At 34.9% G+C, this 16,193-nt stretch overlaps 1 protein-coding gene across 1 annotated transcript; it reads right to left on the reverse strand.

The window, feature by feature from the left end:
• Positions 1–10,034: 10,034 nt before the first annotated feature.
• On the reverse strand, positions 10,035–10,850 carry LOC124934899 (mitogen-activated protein kinase kinase kinase 20-like). Its single transcript, XM_047475392.1, has one exon. It carries the CDS (start codon positions 10,848–10,850, stop codon positions 10,035–10,037), a length of 816 nt encoding a protein of 271 aa, XP_047331348.1.
• Positions 10,851–16,193: the final 5,343 nt, after the last annotated feature.

Genomic DNA, 16,193 nt, shown 5'->3' on the forward strand with positions numbered 1-16,193 from the left:
TACTGCTGCACTTGTTACTGAGAAGAGGACGACAAAGAGGAAGAATAATGATCTTGCACTTGTTGATAAGAGGACGACAAAGAAGAGGAATGATGATGTTGATAATGAGAATAGGACGAAGAGGAAGAATGATGATGTTGATAATGAGAATAGGACGAAGAGGAAGAATGATGAGTTGATGAACTCTAAGAGGAAGAATGACGAGGAGATGAAGAAGAGTAAGGAGGAGGATGATGAGATTATGAGAAAGAGGAATGAGAGGAAGGAGAGGCGAGAGAGGCTGGCCAAGAAGAGGAAGGCTAAGAAGAGGAAGTCGAAAAAGGTATAATTGCACACCCCCACGCACAGCTCCACACACACACTTGATCCCCATGCCCAAGCCCCACGCCCCACGCTCAAGCCCCACGCCCCACGCTCAAGCCTCACGCCCCACGCCCAAGCCTCACGCCCCACGCCCAAGCCCCACGCCCCACGCCCAAGCTCCACGCCCCACGCCTAAGCCCCACGCCCCACGCCTAAGCCCCACGCCCCACGCCCAAGCCCCACGCCCAAGCCCCATGCCCCACGCCTAATCCCCACGCCCCACGCCCAAGCCCCATGCCCAAGCGCCATGCCCAACCCCCCAGTCCCACGCCCAAGCCCCACGCCCACGCCCCACGCCCACGCCCCACACTCAAGCCTCATGCCCCACGCCCACGCCCAACCCCCACGCCCCACGCCCAAGACCTCGAAATGTATATTAATCTCATTTCATTTTTGATTTTGCAGAACGATGAGGAGGAGGACGAGTACGAGGACGAGGATACTGAGGAGGAGGACGAGGAGACTAGGGAGGAGGACGAGGAGACTGACAAGGTATGGTATAGAACGTGCCAATCCCCATGTTCCACAATGTATATTAATCTTATTTTTTCATTGTGCAGAACGAGGATTCACGCCCCACGCCAAAAGCCTCTCGCAAATTGAGTTTTAATCGCCCAGAGGAGGTGGAGGAGGAGAAGAATAAGGAGAAGGAGGTGGAAGCTGAGAAGAATAATGATGATGTGCAGGACGAGGATTCGCTCCTTACGCCCCAATCCTCTCCCAAATTGAAGGATGTGGATGAGGATAAGAATAAGGAGAAGGAGGTGCTGGAGGAGGAGAACAAAGAGGTGGAGGTAGAAGCTGAGAAGAATAAGGAGGAGGATAAGAAGAAGAATGATGATGTGCAGGACGAGGATTCGCTCCCTACGCCCCAATCCTCTCCCAAATTGAAGGATGTGGATGATGAGCATAAGAATAAGGAGAAGGAGGTGCTGGAAGAGGAGAACAAAAAGGTGGAGGTAAAAGATGAGAAGAATAAGGAGAAGGAGGAGACTAAGAATGTCAAGATATTGCACCACTCCCCACGCACCACGTTCCAAAATATATATTAATCAGATTTTTTGATTGTGCAGGACGAGGATAAGGAGATTGTGAAGGATGTGATTGTGGAGACCGAGGAGGAGAAGAAGAAGAATAAGGAGAAGGAGATGAATGATGTGAAAGAATTGACTCCATCACAATTTGTTGGTAAAAATTTTCGGAGAAAGAAGACGAAGTCAAAACAATTGGGGGACTACACCGACCCTAGTGGGAAAGAGTTTAAACTAAATGATCCGGTTAAGGTTAATCCGATGTTACGAATTGACGAGGAAAAGATGAAGACATTCAAGAAATGGTTAAAGAGTGATGGAAAGGATTTCAAGGATTTGACGGTTTGCGATGGAGATCGTTCTTTATTCAACAGATTGTTCAAGCCTCAAGATTGGTTACACGATAAGGTAAGTATTTTTGTTCTTTATTTTTGTTCATTGTGTCCCCACGCCCAAGCCTCACGCCTCACGCCCAAGCCCCACGCCCCACGCCCAAGCCCCACGCCCCACGCTCAAGCCCCACGCCCAAGTCTCACGCCCCACGTCCAAGCCCCACTCCCCACGCCCAAGCCCCACGCCCACGCCCACGCCCACGCCCACGCCCAACCCCCACGCCCCACGCCCAAGCCCTACGCTCAAGCCCCACGCCCACGCCCCACGCCCAAGCCCCACGCCCACACCCCACGCCCAAGCCCCGCGCCCAACCCCCACGCCCAACCTCCACGCCCCACCCCCACGCCCAACCTCCACGCCCCACGCCCAACCCCTACGCCTAAGTCCCACACCCCACGCCCAAGCCCCACGCCCAATAATTTTGCTTAATCAATAATTTTTTTCGCAGGAGATAAATGCAATCTGTCATCTAATGAGACGAAGGGTTGCAGAGTTCCCTAAGACATATCCAAGAAATTTCGCAATTGCTGACTCTAAATTCTCTCAGAAGATGATGAATCGCTATGATATGTTTGTCCCGAATCCTGCTGGCTACCAATTCGACGATTTCATGGAATACTTAGTTGGTGAAGGAAGTAATTCTTGGAATATTGTTGATATGATATATGTACTTTTGAACCTAAAGTAGAAGCACTGGGTCCTATGCAAGATTCATCTACAAGATTGGTGCATATACGTATATGACTGCGAACAGAATATGTTCCCAAAGGATGAATATGACGACTTCATGAAACCTATGTGTGTAATGGTGTTGTACTTGCTTGAACAGAGGTTCACCATAGGCGATAAGGAAAGGTTTCCACATATGAAATTGGATAGGATGTCATATTCCATAATACTACACCCAACAGTCCCAAAGACAACCAAAAGTGGGGATTGTGGGTTTTTACTATTATGCATTTGGAATACCTTACTGCCTCATTGAATATATCAAATGTGGTCACTAAAAAAATGAATTTTTGGAGAAACAAATGGACAGTAAGGTTATTCCATCAAATTGTAGAGCCTGATCTAAATTGAATATAAATAGTTAATTTGTTGGCTTCAAATTTCATTCTTAAATTAGTTAATTATTGATGTCTTTGTTGGATTCAAATGACTGAGATTTTCCAAGTATAACAAAACCTTAAATTAATTCAAAGAATAAGATGTAAAGCCCCACGCCCAAGGTCCAAGGCCCACGCCCCACACCCAAGGCCCACGCCCAAGGCCCACGCTCCACGCCCAAGGCCCACGCCCCACGCCCCACGCCCAAGACCCACGCTCCACGCCCAAGACCCACGCTCCACGCCCAAGGCCCACGCTCCACGCCCAAGACCCACGCTACACGCCCAAGGCCCACGCTCCATGCCCAAGCCCCACGCCCCACGCCCAAGACTACTCCCAAGTCTCACACCCACACTTGATCCCCACGCCCAAGTCTCACGCCCCACGCCCAAGACCCACGCCCAAGCTTGGGCGTGGGGCGTGGGCTTGGGACGTAGATCGTGTGAAGCATACATTATCATACCACATTCTCACAACATTTCAAACGTACCCATTTTGGGGAACACAACATTTCAAACGGAATGAAATGAGAATGAAAGAAACGTACCCATTTTGATGGCCCTTTTGATGCTGGTCGGTTGGTCTCAGCTGGGTTCAGCGTCGGCGGTCGCGGTGGATTGCAGTTGGAGGAAGGAGGTCGCGGGGTGGCTGGTAGTTGGGGAAGGAGTGGTTGGGTGGCGAGGTGGCAGTTGGGGGAAGGAGTGGTGGGGTCGCGGTGGAAGAAAGGTGATTGGGGATGGGGTTTGGGGGATCGGGGAGGGGACCACGTGGGGGGAGATGAGTGGGAAAAAGGAACCGGGAAAAGAAAAAGAAAAAAATAAAAAAGAAAAAAAAGAAAAGGTTATTAAGGGTAAAATTTGAAAATTTTTATAAAAAATAGTTAAAAATAAAAATGGAATTTTTGGAGGTTAAATATGGGAATGACCCTCTTTTGAGAGTCATTGGATCAAATTTCCCCTTAATAGCCGATAGTGTGGGACATAAATTAAATAGCGCTAGTGACCATATTTTTTAATAACAATTATACTTTTGCGCAACGCAATTGAAATTTTTTTTTTCAATTTTTTTTAATTGGGCATTTTCGTTAAAAAAAATTCATAATTAAAATTTTTTGAAAAATAAAAAAATAAAAAATTGCCTCACGCAACTGAGGCATTTTCGTCCAAAAACAGTAAAAGGATCGCTAACATTTTTTTTTTTAAAACTTTACACTTTCCGCATTTAAGACATTTTTGACATCATCTCCATAAATTTCCCATATATCAAAGTATCTAGCATCTTTCAAAGTATCTAGCATCATATCTCTCAAGGTATTACGATTTCTCAATGTTCGCTCATGCGATTTCACTTTACATTTGCCGTACCTGTTCATATAATTTGTATTCGCCGTTTAGTTATATCTGTCTTTAATGGGGAATCGACCTCTTCGATCTCCATTTGTTATGAATTGCTGATCTTTGTCTCTTCATGTGGTTTACTTCATCAACTATTTCAGTCCACGTTATCCATTCTAGACTTGTAAATATTTACTCTAGTTTAATTTATTTTGTCCAATTCGAACAGATGCAGATATTTGTTAAGAAAGGGATCTCATCTAATCAACAAAGACTCATCTTCGCCGGAAAGAAGTTTATCCTTCAATTGATTTTACGTCTCAGAGGTGGCAATGGTAATCAAATATTTGTGAAAACCCTAATGACTGATTTTTGCTGGCAAGTAAAGTCTTGAAGATTGCAATATTCAAAAGGAAATTACCCTACACTTGATTCTTTGTTTAATGGGTGGATACCGATCTTTGTCAAAACCTTTACTGACCATTGACAATGTGAAATCTGTTGGAGGATGGCATGATGATGTTGACTGATTATAACATCCATAATCCATGGTGGATTTTAAAGTACCAATGAGGCCTTGTTCCCATATTTCGGTCATGATGATTAAAAAACAAATTTAGTTGAAGTTAAGCACCTTCTCCTTTGTTTATCCTTAAGCTTTTTTACTTTATCCCTTTTTCTATAACATATATTTGTTGTAGGAACCCATGTCTGGTGAGTCGTCCTCCTTTTTCCTGTACCAAGTCAATGCTGGCCATTTTCAGCAAATGCATACTGACCATTCTCACGTTATAGAAAATTTTAAATGCTTACTAGTTACAACAGAACAACACCCTCCTACAAAGATAACAGGTTTTGGACTGACAATCTGTTTCTTGTCTACATATTTGAATCTTTACAGAAATGCATCAAACAAACACTTTCTTCACTATTTTCCTTATTCTTGCTTATTTCCTCTCTTTAATGAATCACACAAAAAGCCAATCTCCATCTCAATATCTTACTCCTTCAATATGGATCAACCAACCTTCAGATATGTTTAATCCCTCAGTTGGGATTATATCAGACCCTATTCTTCTCACCAAATCCACAGTTGAAGGTGCGTTGTTCATTTGTGGCTTCTACTGCCATTACAACAACAGCAAGTCATGCCACTTCGGAGTTATCATCTTGGAAAGCCCAAACTTCTATAACAGCACAGATGCTTCGATTGCAAGTGAGTCGCACCTCGGTTGGGCAGCAAACAGAGATCATCCAGTGAACCCTAATGCCACCCTCGAGTTCACTCACAAAGGCGATCTCGCTTGACAGATTCAGATGGTACTCAGGTTTGGTCTACTGACAATGCAGGGAAGTTTGTTTCCGGTTTTAAGTTGACTGAAAATGGAAATCTTGTAATGTTTGACAAGAAAAATAATGTCACAGTTTGGCAGTCTTTTGATCATCCAACAGATACTTTATTTCGTGGGCAGTTGTTGCTTCCTGGACAGAAGTTGATAGCTAGTATCTCAGAGACTAACTCCAGTAGAGGCTTGTATACAATCGTTGCTGGAAATGGGTACTTGCGTGCCTACATAATAGATTCTAATCCGCCCCAGCTTTACTTTGATACCAGTAGCACTGTCTATGATAGTTATCTCAATGTCAGTAATGAAGGCTACGATTGGTTCATGAACGTCCAGCAATCATCTGGTTCCAGAAGAACCTTTTATCATGAATTCCTTAAACTGGGAGATGATGGCCATTTGAGAATTTATCAAATGGGGTATGACTGGAAGCTGAGTATTGAACTGCTTGATAGTTCTCTAGGAACTTGTGGGTATCCAATGGTATGTGGAAGATATGGATTGTGTTCAGATGATGGTAAATGCAATTGTCCTGGTGATGCAAATTCCATAAAGCCGGTGGATCCTAAGAAACTACAACTTGGATGCTCATTATCCGATCCCCTTTCTTGCGAAAATGCTCAGCAAAAACATAATCTAGTTGAGGTTAAGAACACAACTTACTTCAATTTCAACATAGCCATGAACTATTTTAACCTAGCATTACAAGATTGCAAAACAGCTTGTTTGAGAAACTGCTCATGTAAAGCCATTGTGTTCCGTGTAACTTCTGATGGTTTAAATTTGGGAAATTGCTCGTTCATAGGTGAAGTATTCTCTCTTAAAGAGACAAGGGATCCTCTTGTTTCTGTATTTATTAAAGTTGAGGAGAATCATAAAAAAATGTCGAGCAATGTTATAGTTGGAACTATTGTTGGAGCTTTCATAGCCATCTCTCTTTCTATTGCTTTTTCGTTGTTCATTATTTATAAACGGAGAATAGTTTTGGATGAAGTTGAAGAATTTCATCTCCCTCCCTTATGGGTGATGCCAACTAGATTCTCTTATGAAGACTTGAAAACCATTACATGCAACTTCAGTAAGAAACTTGGGGAAGGAGGATGTGGTTCAGTGTTTGAAGGGACAATAAGTAACGGCGTTAGAGTCGCAGTTAAGCTTCTTCATGCATTCGACCAACCAAAGAAGTCGTTCATGACAGAGGTTGAGACAATTGGCAATATTCATCATGTAAATTTGGTAAAGCTAATCGGATATTGTGCTGAGAAATCAAATAGACTTCTCGTCTATGAATACATGGCAAACGGATCTCTGGACAAATGGATTTTCAACAAACGCGAAGAGTTGGTTAAGCTTGGGTGGGAAATGAGGAAGAAGATCATAGTCAACATAGCAAAAGGGTTGGCTTATCTTCACGAAGGATGCAGACAAAAGATAATTCATTTGGATATAAAGCCTCAAAACATTCTTTTAGACGAGAATTTTAATGCAAAAGTATCAGATTTTGGATTGGCAAAGCTTGTAGACGAGGACCATAGTCGCCAAGTGGTGACTACATTAAGAGGAACTCCAGGTTATATAGCTCCCGAATGCATGAGTCTAATCATCACAGAGAAAGCAGATGTTTACAGCTTCGGTGTTGTGGTCATGGAAATCTTGTGTAATCGACGAAACCTGGATAGATCTCAAAAGGAGGAGGATATGCATTTGTTGAGAATGTTTAAACGTAAGGCTGAAGAGGGGCGTCTTCATGATCTAGTCAATGACGAGGATGGTTTGAAGATTATGAAGTTAGCTGCTTGGTGCTTGCAGGGTGATTCCTCTAGACGACCTTCAATGACAACAGTAGTTAAGGTTTTGGAAGGTGTCGTGGATGTTGATAACAATTTGGATTATAATTTCACCAATTATCTTGCTATTGCAAAACCAACAACACTTGTAATTAGTGATTCCTTGCCATTGCTTCCTTCTGTGTTGTCTGGACCCAGGTAAAGTAAATTTTGTTATGTTTAGCTCATCAATGTTAGTTTCTTTATGTAAACAGAATGATGTATTATAATGAGCATATTCATAGCTAATTTAATTATCACATTTAATTAATATTAGATTTTATTATTTAAACAATTTGTATTGAGATTGATAGGTCTATATAATCGACTTTCATTACAGAAAATAAAATAGAAGATGAAGATGAAAATGAAAACAGGTTATTGCATTAGTTACAAATTATTATTATTTTTATTTGATTTGGTGTGATTATTTTAAAAAATAGTTTACAAAACCTTTTTTTAATTCAATATTAGTTTCTTTTGAATTGAATACTTCTTTTGAAATTATCTTGAGGTTTACCTATTTATTGATCATAAATAATATTTTTTAATTTGATATTAATGTAGAAACTTATAGAAATCATCTTTAAAAAACGTATCGATCAATTGATAAAAAAAAAATAAAATTACTTAGAGCCTAAAGTTGAGATAGTAAATCAAGAGAAATAACTATTTGAGAGAAAAATCCTGTAATGGTATTACATTAGGGGATTATTTGTTTATACAAAACTCAACAGGATTAAAAAACTCCCACTAACCTAAAAAAAGTACCTATAATATTTCATATAGGATTTACAATGGTTCCCCTTAACTTATATATAAGATGGTCAAGTTACATATATTGAATCAATCTTCACTTTTTTTCTTCTCTTCCCCTTCCCTTCGTCAGAATTTGACTCTTAATCTACATCATTATAAACAAAAATGAATCAAATAATAAGAAAAGAGATATTATAACATTAATGAATCAATTAAAAGAGAAATAGATAAATTAGTACATACCTCAAATATAATGGATGATTTATATTTCACCATCAAAGTCTTGTCTCATTATTTGTTGTGCTTTTTTTTTGTAAGCCTTACATGCAATCGTTTGACGCACCTTGGTTCTCTTAGGATTATTGGACCATCGTATTTGAATCCAATCACAATCATTCCTTTGGTCTCCATCCCACATTAGGCAGTCTTACAAGGTTGAGGTTTGGGGATTGGGATATAGCACAGTCGGGAACCATCACCCTTTCGTTGTATAGGATTCATGATTAAGAGTTATTTTATAATAAATACATTTGAAGTTCGTTTAAGCAGAATCGGTATACTGATGTCCTTTATATTTGAGACTTTTCATTTCCTTTCCGGTTTTTTCTTTTTTCTTTTTTTTTCTTTTCTTTTTTTTTTCTTTTTTTTTCTCTTTTTTTAACCGGGGAAGATGATGTTTTCAAACGGATAACTAGTAGTGATTTCAATACTATACGTACTTCCAAATTTATTTTAATTTTTGTCTCTCATTCATGAATCATCCACAACAAGCCTTCCTTGAATTATACCCATATGTGACTTGACCTCAGGATAATTGTGTTAGAACTCTTGTAAATATGCCATTTTTGTCCTAAAAGTCCTTTGATGTAACTTACTCCTGCTTGTATAACTCTTTATCCCTAAAAAGATAAGAGATATAAGAATGATCAAAATCACTTCATAAACAATAATAATAGTATTAAACCATTTAGTTATAACTAAAACTATGGAAGAAGTCAATAAATAAAATTATAATCTATCAACCAATACAAACATTTATCCGTTAGTTAAGTAAAACTCACCTTTATCTTTAAGGATGAATCATTTGTAACAACAATTTAATGAAACTTGTACTTTTAGGAATCAAGATGAAATCTTTTTCAACTGCAATATAAAAAAAGCAAAGCAATAATTTATTATTAATCCACCCGTATTGTATGTCTTATATTCTACAGATTTTAACAACATAACTCCATTTTATATTCTAGATTTAAAACGATGTTTCATAACTTACATCTGTATATGATAAATTGCTCTTATAGATGAAATGATTGATTAGATCTACGAACAATACAAATTTCACGGCAATTGGATGATTCGATTGTCGAAGAGAGGCGATTTAAGATTGAGTAAATTTTGGTGTACAAAAAACTACACCTTACATACAATATAAAAAGAAAATACGTCTTTTTACTTCAAAAGGACATCAATTGTAAACATGTATAATTTGAAAAGTGTAGAAAATAATATTTTACTCACCTCTTTAAAAGTTTATAGGGACTAGTTGTAATCCAAAACTCAGTATATGGATGTCATTTGATGAGTAAATGCCTGCACCATATGTAAATGAACATTAAGTAAAAAATCATTATAAATAAATTTGTAAGTCTAATAAGTCTAAGTTTACATTAATACCTTCTTGTTATATAAACTAAAAATCTTTATTTGTTTGTATTATACACATTATTCCTTCAAAGATTCCGCACAAGCTTAATTCATAAATCCTAAAATAAAATAAAAATAAGTAAAGAAATAATCAAATAACAAACATAAATTTAAAAACAAATTAATTAATCAAATACCGATTAGGATCAATGTACGGAAGTAAAGGAGCGCCTATGCGTTATTTTGGGCGGGAGAAGGATTCTCGCTCCTACCAACGATGAACTGATGTTGTAGAAGCATATTTGCGCTCCATCTTTTCTTTGGATCTTTAGTTGTGCACCTCTTCCAAAAATCGAAAGCATCTTTGGACATTTTACTTCGCTTTATTAGTTTAATAAGATTTTGGTTCATATTTTTGCATTTCCATTGTGGCGTTGATGTGATCATTTCAAAGAAGGAGCATCCCAATGCCCAAATATCGGTAGAAGTATCATATTCTCCATCGTTTAATGTCTCTGGAGGCATATAGTGAGGAGTACCTAACGTCATTCCTGGAAGATTGAATGGCTGAATAGTCATACCAAAGTCGCCTATTTTGGCCTTCTCGTCGACCATTAATATGTTTTCCGGTTTTATATCACAATGAACGTATCCACTCTCATGGATGTAGCGCAGACCCTTTAAAATGGAAAGTGTATATTCCTTTGCTTCAATTTCGGAGATTCCGTTGTATTTAGATGTCTTTGATGATTGAATGCGGTCGTGCAAAGTGCCGCCCGAGGCGTACTCCAAGAAGATATTTGTAAAAAAATTTGTGCCTTCAACGGTGAAATCATAACCATATAGACGAATAATATGCGGACATTCTTTAAATTTAGAGAGAATATCCCTTTCGTGTAGGAGAGATGATGAATTTTCGTACTCCGCGGATTTAACTGCCATTATTGGAATAGACGGATAGAGACAATGTCCTTCTAATGGACGACCTAGATAGACAACTCCATAGCTGCCTTCGCCCAATTTCTCGAGTCTCTCCCACAAAGACATTATTATTCCTTTCAAAGTAAAAAATAATTACGATTAAGAGAGAAATAACGAAATATTCAAATACACAAACAAATACGTAGAAAAAATAATCACATACCATATGATGCAAAGTACCGAAAAATCAAAAGAGAACGGATTGAGTTGAGTGTTATAGAAATTTTGGGAAGAGGAATGTGTGATGAATTTTTCTTGAATAGTTTTATATAAAATAAAATAGATTTGAATCAGTAAAAAGCTAATTATTAGGAAGAAATATTTTATAATAAAAGATTTATTATATTTAAATAAAGAAAAAAAATAAAAAATAAAAAACCATAAAAGCTAATTAGTAGGAAGAAAGATATTATAATAAAAGATTAATAAAAAACCATAAAATTGTAATAGGCATAAATTTAGGAGGACTAATATTCTTCAACTAAGACTAAGTCTTTGCAAGTAAAACATGGAAAAAAAACGCTTTCTTTCACAACTGACCCCAGACTAATTAAGATTCTTCTTCTAGAGAGAAAGAGATTGAAATCAGTTTCCTCTTAATTTGTTTAGCATTGTCTTAATTAGTAGATCTATCTAGCTATCTATTTGTTTCTCCCACAGAAAATTTTGCATTTACGAATAATTAATTAGCAAAATTAAATCATCAAAAACAAATTTGGTGGCAGCTCAGATCCGTCTTTAATGTTCAGTGCTTGGCACGTGAATACATAAAATGTCACCTCTTCAAGCCTTGTCCAAACAATCCCAGGCCATGCACTAACTCCAAAAAAAACCCTCCTTAATTCAAACAATTAGCTAAGTCTTAAGTAAACAGATGTCTCATTCAAGGGTAAAATAAAGATAACTAACATTGATGCTTTCAAATGGAATATAGGGTTCTTGTTGGACATGTTGCATTATTCTTTATGTTGCATTATTCTTTGATATTTATATTTTTTTGTGTTTCAATTATTTGTATTGATATCATGTTGCATTGCACAAAAACTTAGTTAGTTATGCGTTTCCGCAGTCTCTAAATAGTCATGATTATAATAATTTAATTATTTATTTCAATGAGTAATAAGTTTTTTTAATTTGTAAATATATATATATATATATATTTTTGTATAAATTGATTTTTTTTTTTATAAATTAATAAAATTTTAATATTTGAAGAGCTTGCTAATTTTAACTTTTATTTAACCTGTCAAAATTTTGATTAAGTTGATGAATATTATTATCGTGATTTAAAAAATAAAATAAATAATTTAATGATGATCAAATTAATGTTGCAAATAATTAAAATATAAAGGCAATAGAAAAAGATCTTTTTTTCTTGCATTTTGGGGCATCCTTATTTTAATTTTCACAATTATAACACATTAAACACTATCTAGAAATAAGCTCTAATTAATTTTATGAGATATAAAATAAAATTTATTTATATATTGATTTTGTATTTATTTAATAAAAATAATTAATTACAAATCAATATTATATTATGTTTTTGTATTTGTTTTAGTTTGATTATTTAAAAAAAAATATATATTTACAAACTAGTTAGGTTAGATATACATTACTCAATATTTTGATATGTAACTTCTTTAGTTCAATATCACCTTCTTTCTCTATTATCTTCTTTCTTTAGTGTTGAATCTATAGAAATCATCGTGAAGAATTGAAGACATCTATTGATAAAAAATACTTAGTTACTTTGAACCTTAAGATGAGATAGTAAATCACGCTAAACAAAATACTTAGAGAAAAATCTTGTTGTGTTATTGAACTAGAAGATATTTATTTATACAAAACTCAACATTATTATAAAAAAACACTCCGCTAATATAAGAAAAGTACCTATAATATTCGATACATGATTTATAATTATTTTCATTAACTTCTATATATAAAATGATCAAGTTATATGTATTGAATCAATCTTCAATTCTTATTTTCTCCGTCATTCATTTCCTTCTCATCATCATTTTTCACCAATTGTTCGAAACACCTCATTCTCATTCATTTCTTTCTCATCATCATTTTTCACCAATTGTTCGAAACACCTCCTTCTCTTAGGATATTTTGATCATAGTATTTGAATCCAATCACAATAATTCCTTTGTCTTTGTCCCACATTAGGTGGCATTACAAGGTTGGGGTTTGGGGATTGTAATTTAATATAATCGGGAACCACCTTTTTTGTTTTATAGGAATCATGATGATGAGTTATTTTATAATAAATGTAGTTGGAGCCCGTTTAAGCATAATCGTTAGATATTACGTAAGTAGAGAGATTTTAGTTGATTTAAAGCTTTAGTGGTACCAATATTATAAATATTCAGAGGCATACTGTTTTCGACTTTAATAATTTGAGTACCTGCATAAGCATTTACGTGTATATTATTAAGATTAGAAATAATATGGTCTGTAACACCTGAATTTGGACATCAAGTGGATCTACAATAGTAGAGGATGTAACTAACATTGTCGTAGGATTTGTAGAATGATTAAAACGAGGGCACGTGAGAGCACTATGTACTTGTATATTACATATTTGACAAGGTGGATTATAAAAACAACTTTAGGAGCGATGATCAATTTTATGAAAAAAAAAATTATATTTAGGATATGTCATTGTTTAAATTTTGGATTATTGATTTGAATTATATTCTTTTGATTATTTGTTTCTTGAAGAAATTTGTGAGGAGTTTTGAGATTTTTTTTTACTATACCCATAAAATCACAACCTATTATGATTAGAGTAACTTGTGATTTTCAATAGATATAGTTTTGTTTATCAAGATTTACGTTTCCAACTATTATTGGTAGAACTAATTAAGAAGTGATATTGTTCTTCCATTGAAATTGTTTTCGGGAGTTGTCACCTATAAGCTCTGATACCAAGTTTGATTTTAAAATTACAATATAAACAATAACTATTTGATTGAGTTATAGAAGAAAAAGATTGAAATAATATTGTTGATTGAAATGTTTAATATTTACAAGAGTTTAACTAGTAATAGAAAAGTTAAATAAAATAAGAAAATTTATGAATTAAATAATATATAAAACTAATTAATAGAAGATAAATCATACATTTCTCTCATTTGTTTAATAACTTATGAGCTTACATTAGTGGGCTGCTCTTTGATCCTATAGATGTGCTAACCGAAATTCTCTAAGAAAAAACTTGTGACAAAAACCTAGTTGATATTTTTCTTAGGTTTTAAAAGTGGAGAGTAAATGTGGGCAGCCTAGGGGCATGTAGGTGTAAAATTTTTGGGGAAGATCCTTTGCACAATGACCTAGGTTATGTTTTTATAGGGAGAGCTAGGGAAATACTAAATCCTATAGGCCCGTGACTAATAATTTTTACCTAGTCTTGTGGAAGCAAACGAACTTACCTAGTCTTTAGGAAGTTAAATGTCCATGATCTTCACATTTCCATTTTTCCCTTTTATTTTTTTCCAAAATCAAATAAATGTAAGTAAAATAAACTAATGAAGATAACTAATCTAACTAATTTTCTAAAAGGAATGCTAACTCACTTTTCTAAACAAGAAAACTAAACTACCTCTCTAATTAGAAATCTAATTAGAAATTAAACAAATTGTTTAATAAAAGAGAAAGACTAAGTTTGGTACCTTTAAAATTGTATTTAATTAAATCAAATCTAATTAAACAAAATAATTAAAATTTAACAAAATAAAAATAAATATTTTTCGTTAATATAAAGCAAAAAAAACATTTTTTTGTATTTTGTTTTTATTTTAAGTATTATCATCTTACCTTATTAAAATAATCTGAAATCAATTGTTTTTAAAAATTTAGTTAATTAAAAAGTAATTGCTTGTAAACTATAAAAATTGGGATGAAAAAGTGAGGTCTATAATGTAAACTTATATTGAGGTAATGATTTTGTCTTTATTTTATAAAAATATTAACTAAAAATCAATATTATATTATGTTTTTGTATTTGTTTTAGTTTAGTTATTTAAAAAAAAATTATTTATAAACTAGTTAAGTTAGATATTAATTATTCAATATTTTGATATGTACCTTCTTTAGTTCAATATCATATTCTTTCTCTATTATCTAGAGATTTATCTATTTGTTCAAGGAAAAACAATATTTTTGAATTCGATATTAGTATTGAATCTATAGAGATTATTTTAAAAAATAAGACATTTATTGATATAAATTATTTGTAAGTTAATCACAAGAAAAAAAATATTTAAGAGAAAATTATATAGTGTTATTGTATGGATATTTGTTTATACAAAACTCAATAGGATTAAAAATCTCTCACAAATCTATAAAATGTACCTATTAAAATTCATACCAGATTTATAATTTTTTCCCTTAACTTATATATGAGATGATCAAGTGAGATATATTGAATCAATCTTCACTCTATTTTTTCTCTTCACTTCGTAAATAATTTATCATTTAATCCCTTCTCATCATAAATAATCAATTATATGAATTTAATTCTTAATCTAAATCATTATAAAGATTAATGAATCAAATAAAAAAAGAGATATTGTAACATTGATGAATCAACTAGATAAAGAGATGAGAGAGAGGGGGAGAGTTGTGGTCCTCCCAACCAACACTTCCCTTCCCAGCTCCCACACAGACATACGACGAGAGAGACCTCAATCCCGCCGTCAAGCGCTCCACCTCAGACAATTTTGTATCTTCTTTGTTCCCTCCCTACAACTAGGGATGGAAATTTGAAATCGCCCTGCTAAAACCTAGCCAAACCGAACCGATTGGTATGATTTTTCCTCGCTTTAACCGGGGATCGGGACAGATCGGGGAAAACTCGAAATATGTTGATCGGGGTTCGGGACAGAGATGGTATTAACATGCACCGAACCGATCCCCAAATCGAACCAATAAAATATAATTATATTTTTTAATGAAAATATATTACTTAATGAAATCATTATTTAATTCAATAATTATTTTTCTCTTTTTCATTAAAAATCTCCTTTATCTTCCATACCTCCACCTTAACTTCACATTATTTCTCAATTATATCTCTACTTTTTACTTCTTCATCTTCCTCATTATATTTTCTCTATTACGCTAGGGTTTATTATAATTTTAGTTACATCTTCTCTTTTCTACATACATGATTTTTTTTGTGATCTCTTCTTCATCCTATTTTGCATACATATTTTCTTGACAGCCATTTTAGATACATCTCCATTTACACTTGAGTCTTGAGGACGTTTCTAGATTGAAGGTTAATTTAATTATTTTCTAATATAATTTTGTATATTATTTTACTGTTTTCTTACTAATTAATATAAATAATATGACATCACATCTTTTCTCTTCAGGTAGGGTTTCTTCTATCTC

The sequence above is a fragment of the Impatiens glandulifera genome, chromosome 4 (assembly GCF_907164915.1).
Source record: "Impatiens glandulifera chromosome 4, dImpGla2.1, whole genome shotgun sequence".
In the NCBI taxonomy this organism is placed as follows: Eukaryota; Viridiplantae; Streptophyta; class Magnoliopsida; order Ericales; family Balsaminaceae; genus Impatiens; species Impatiens glandulifera.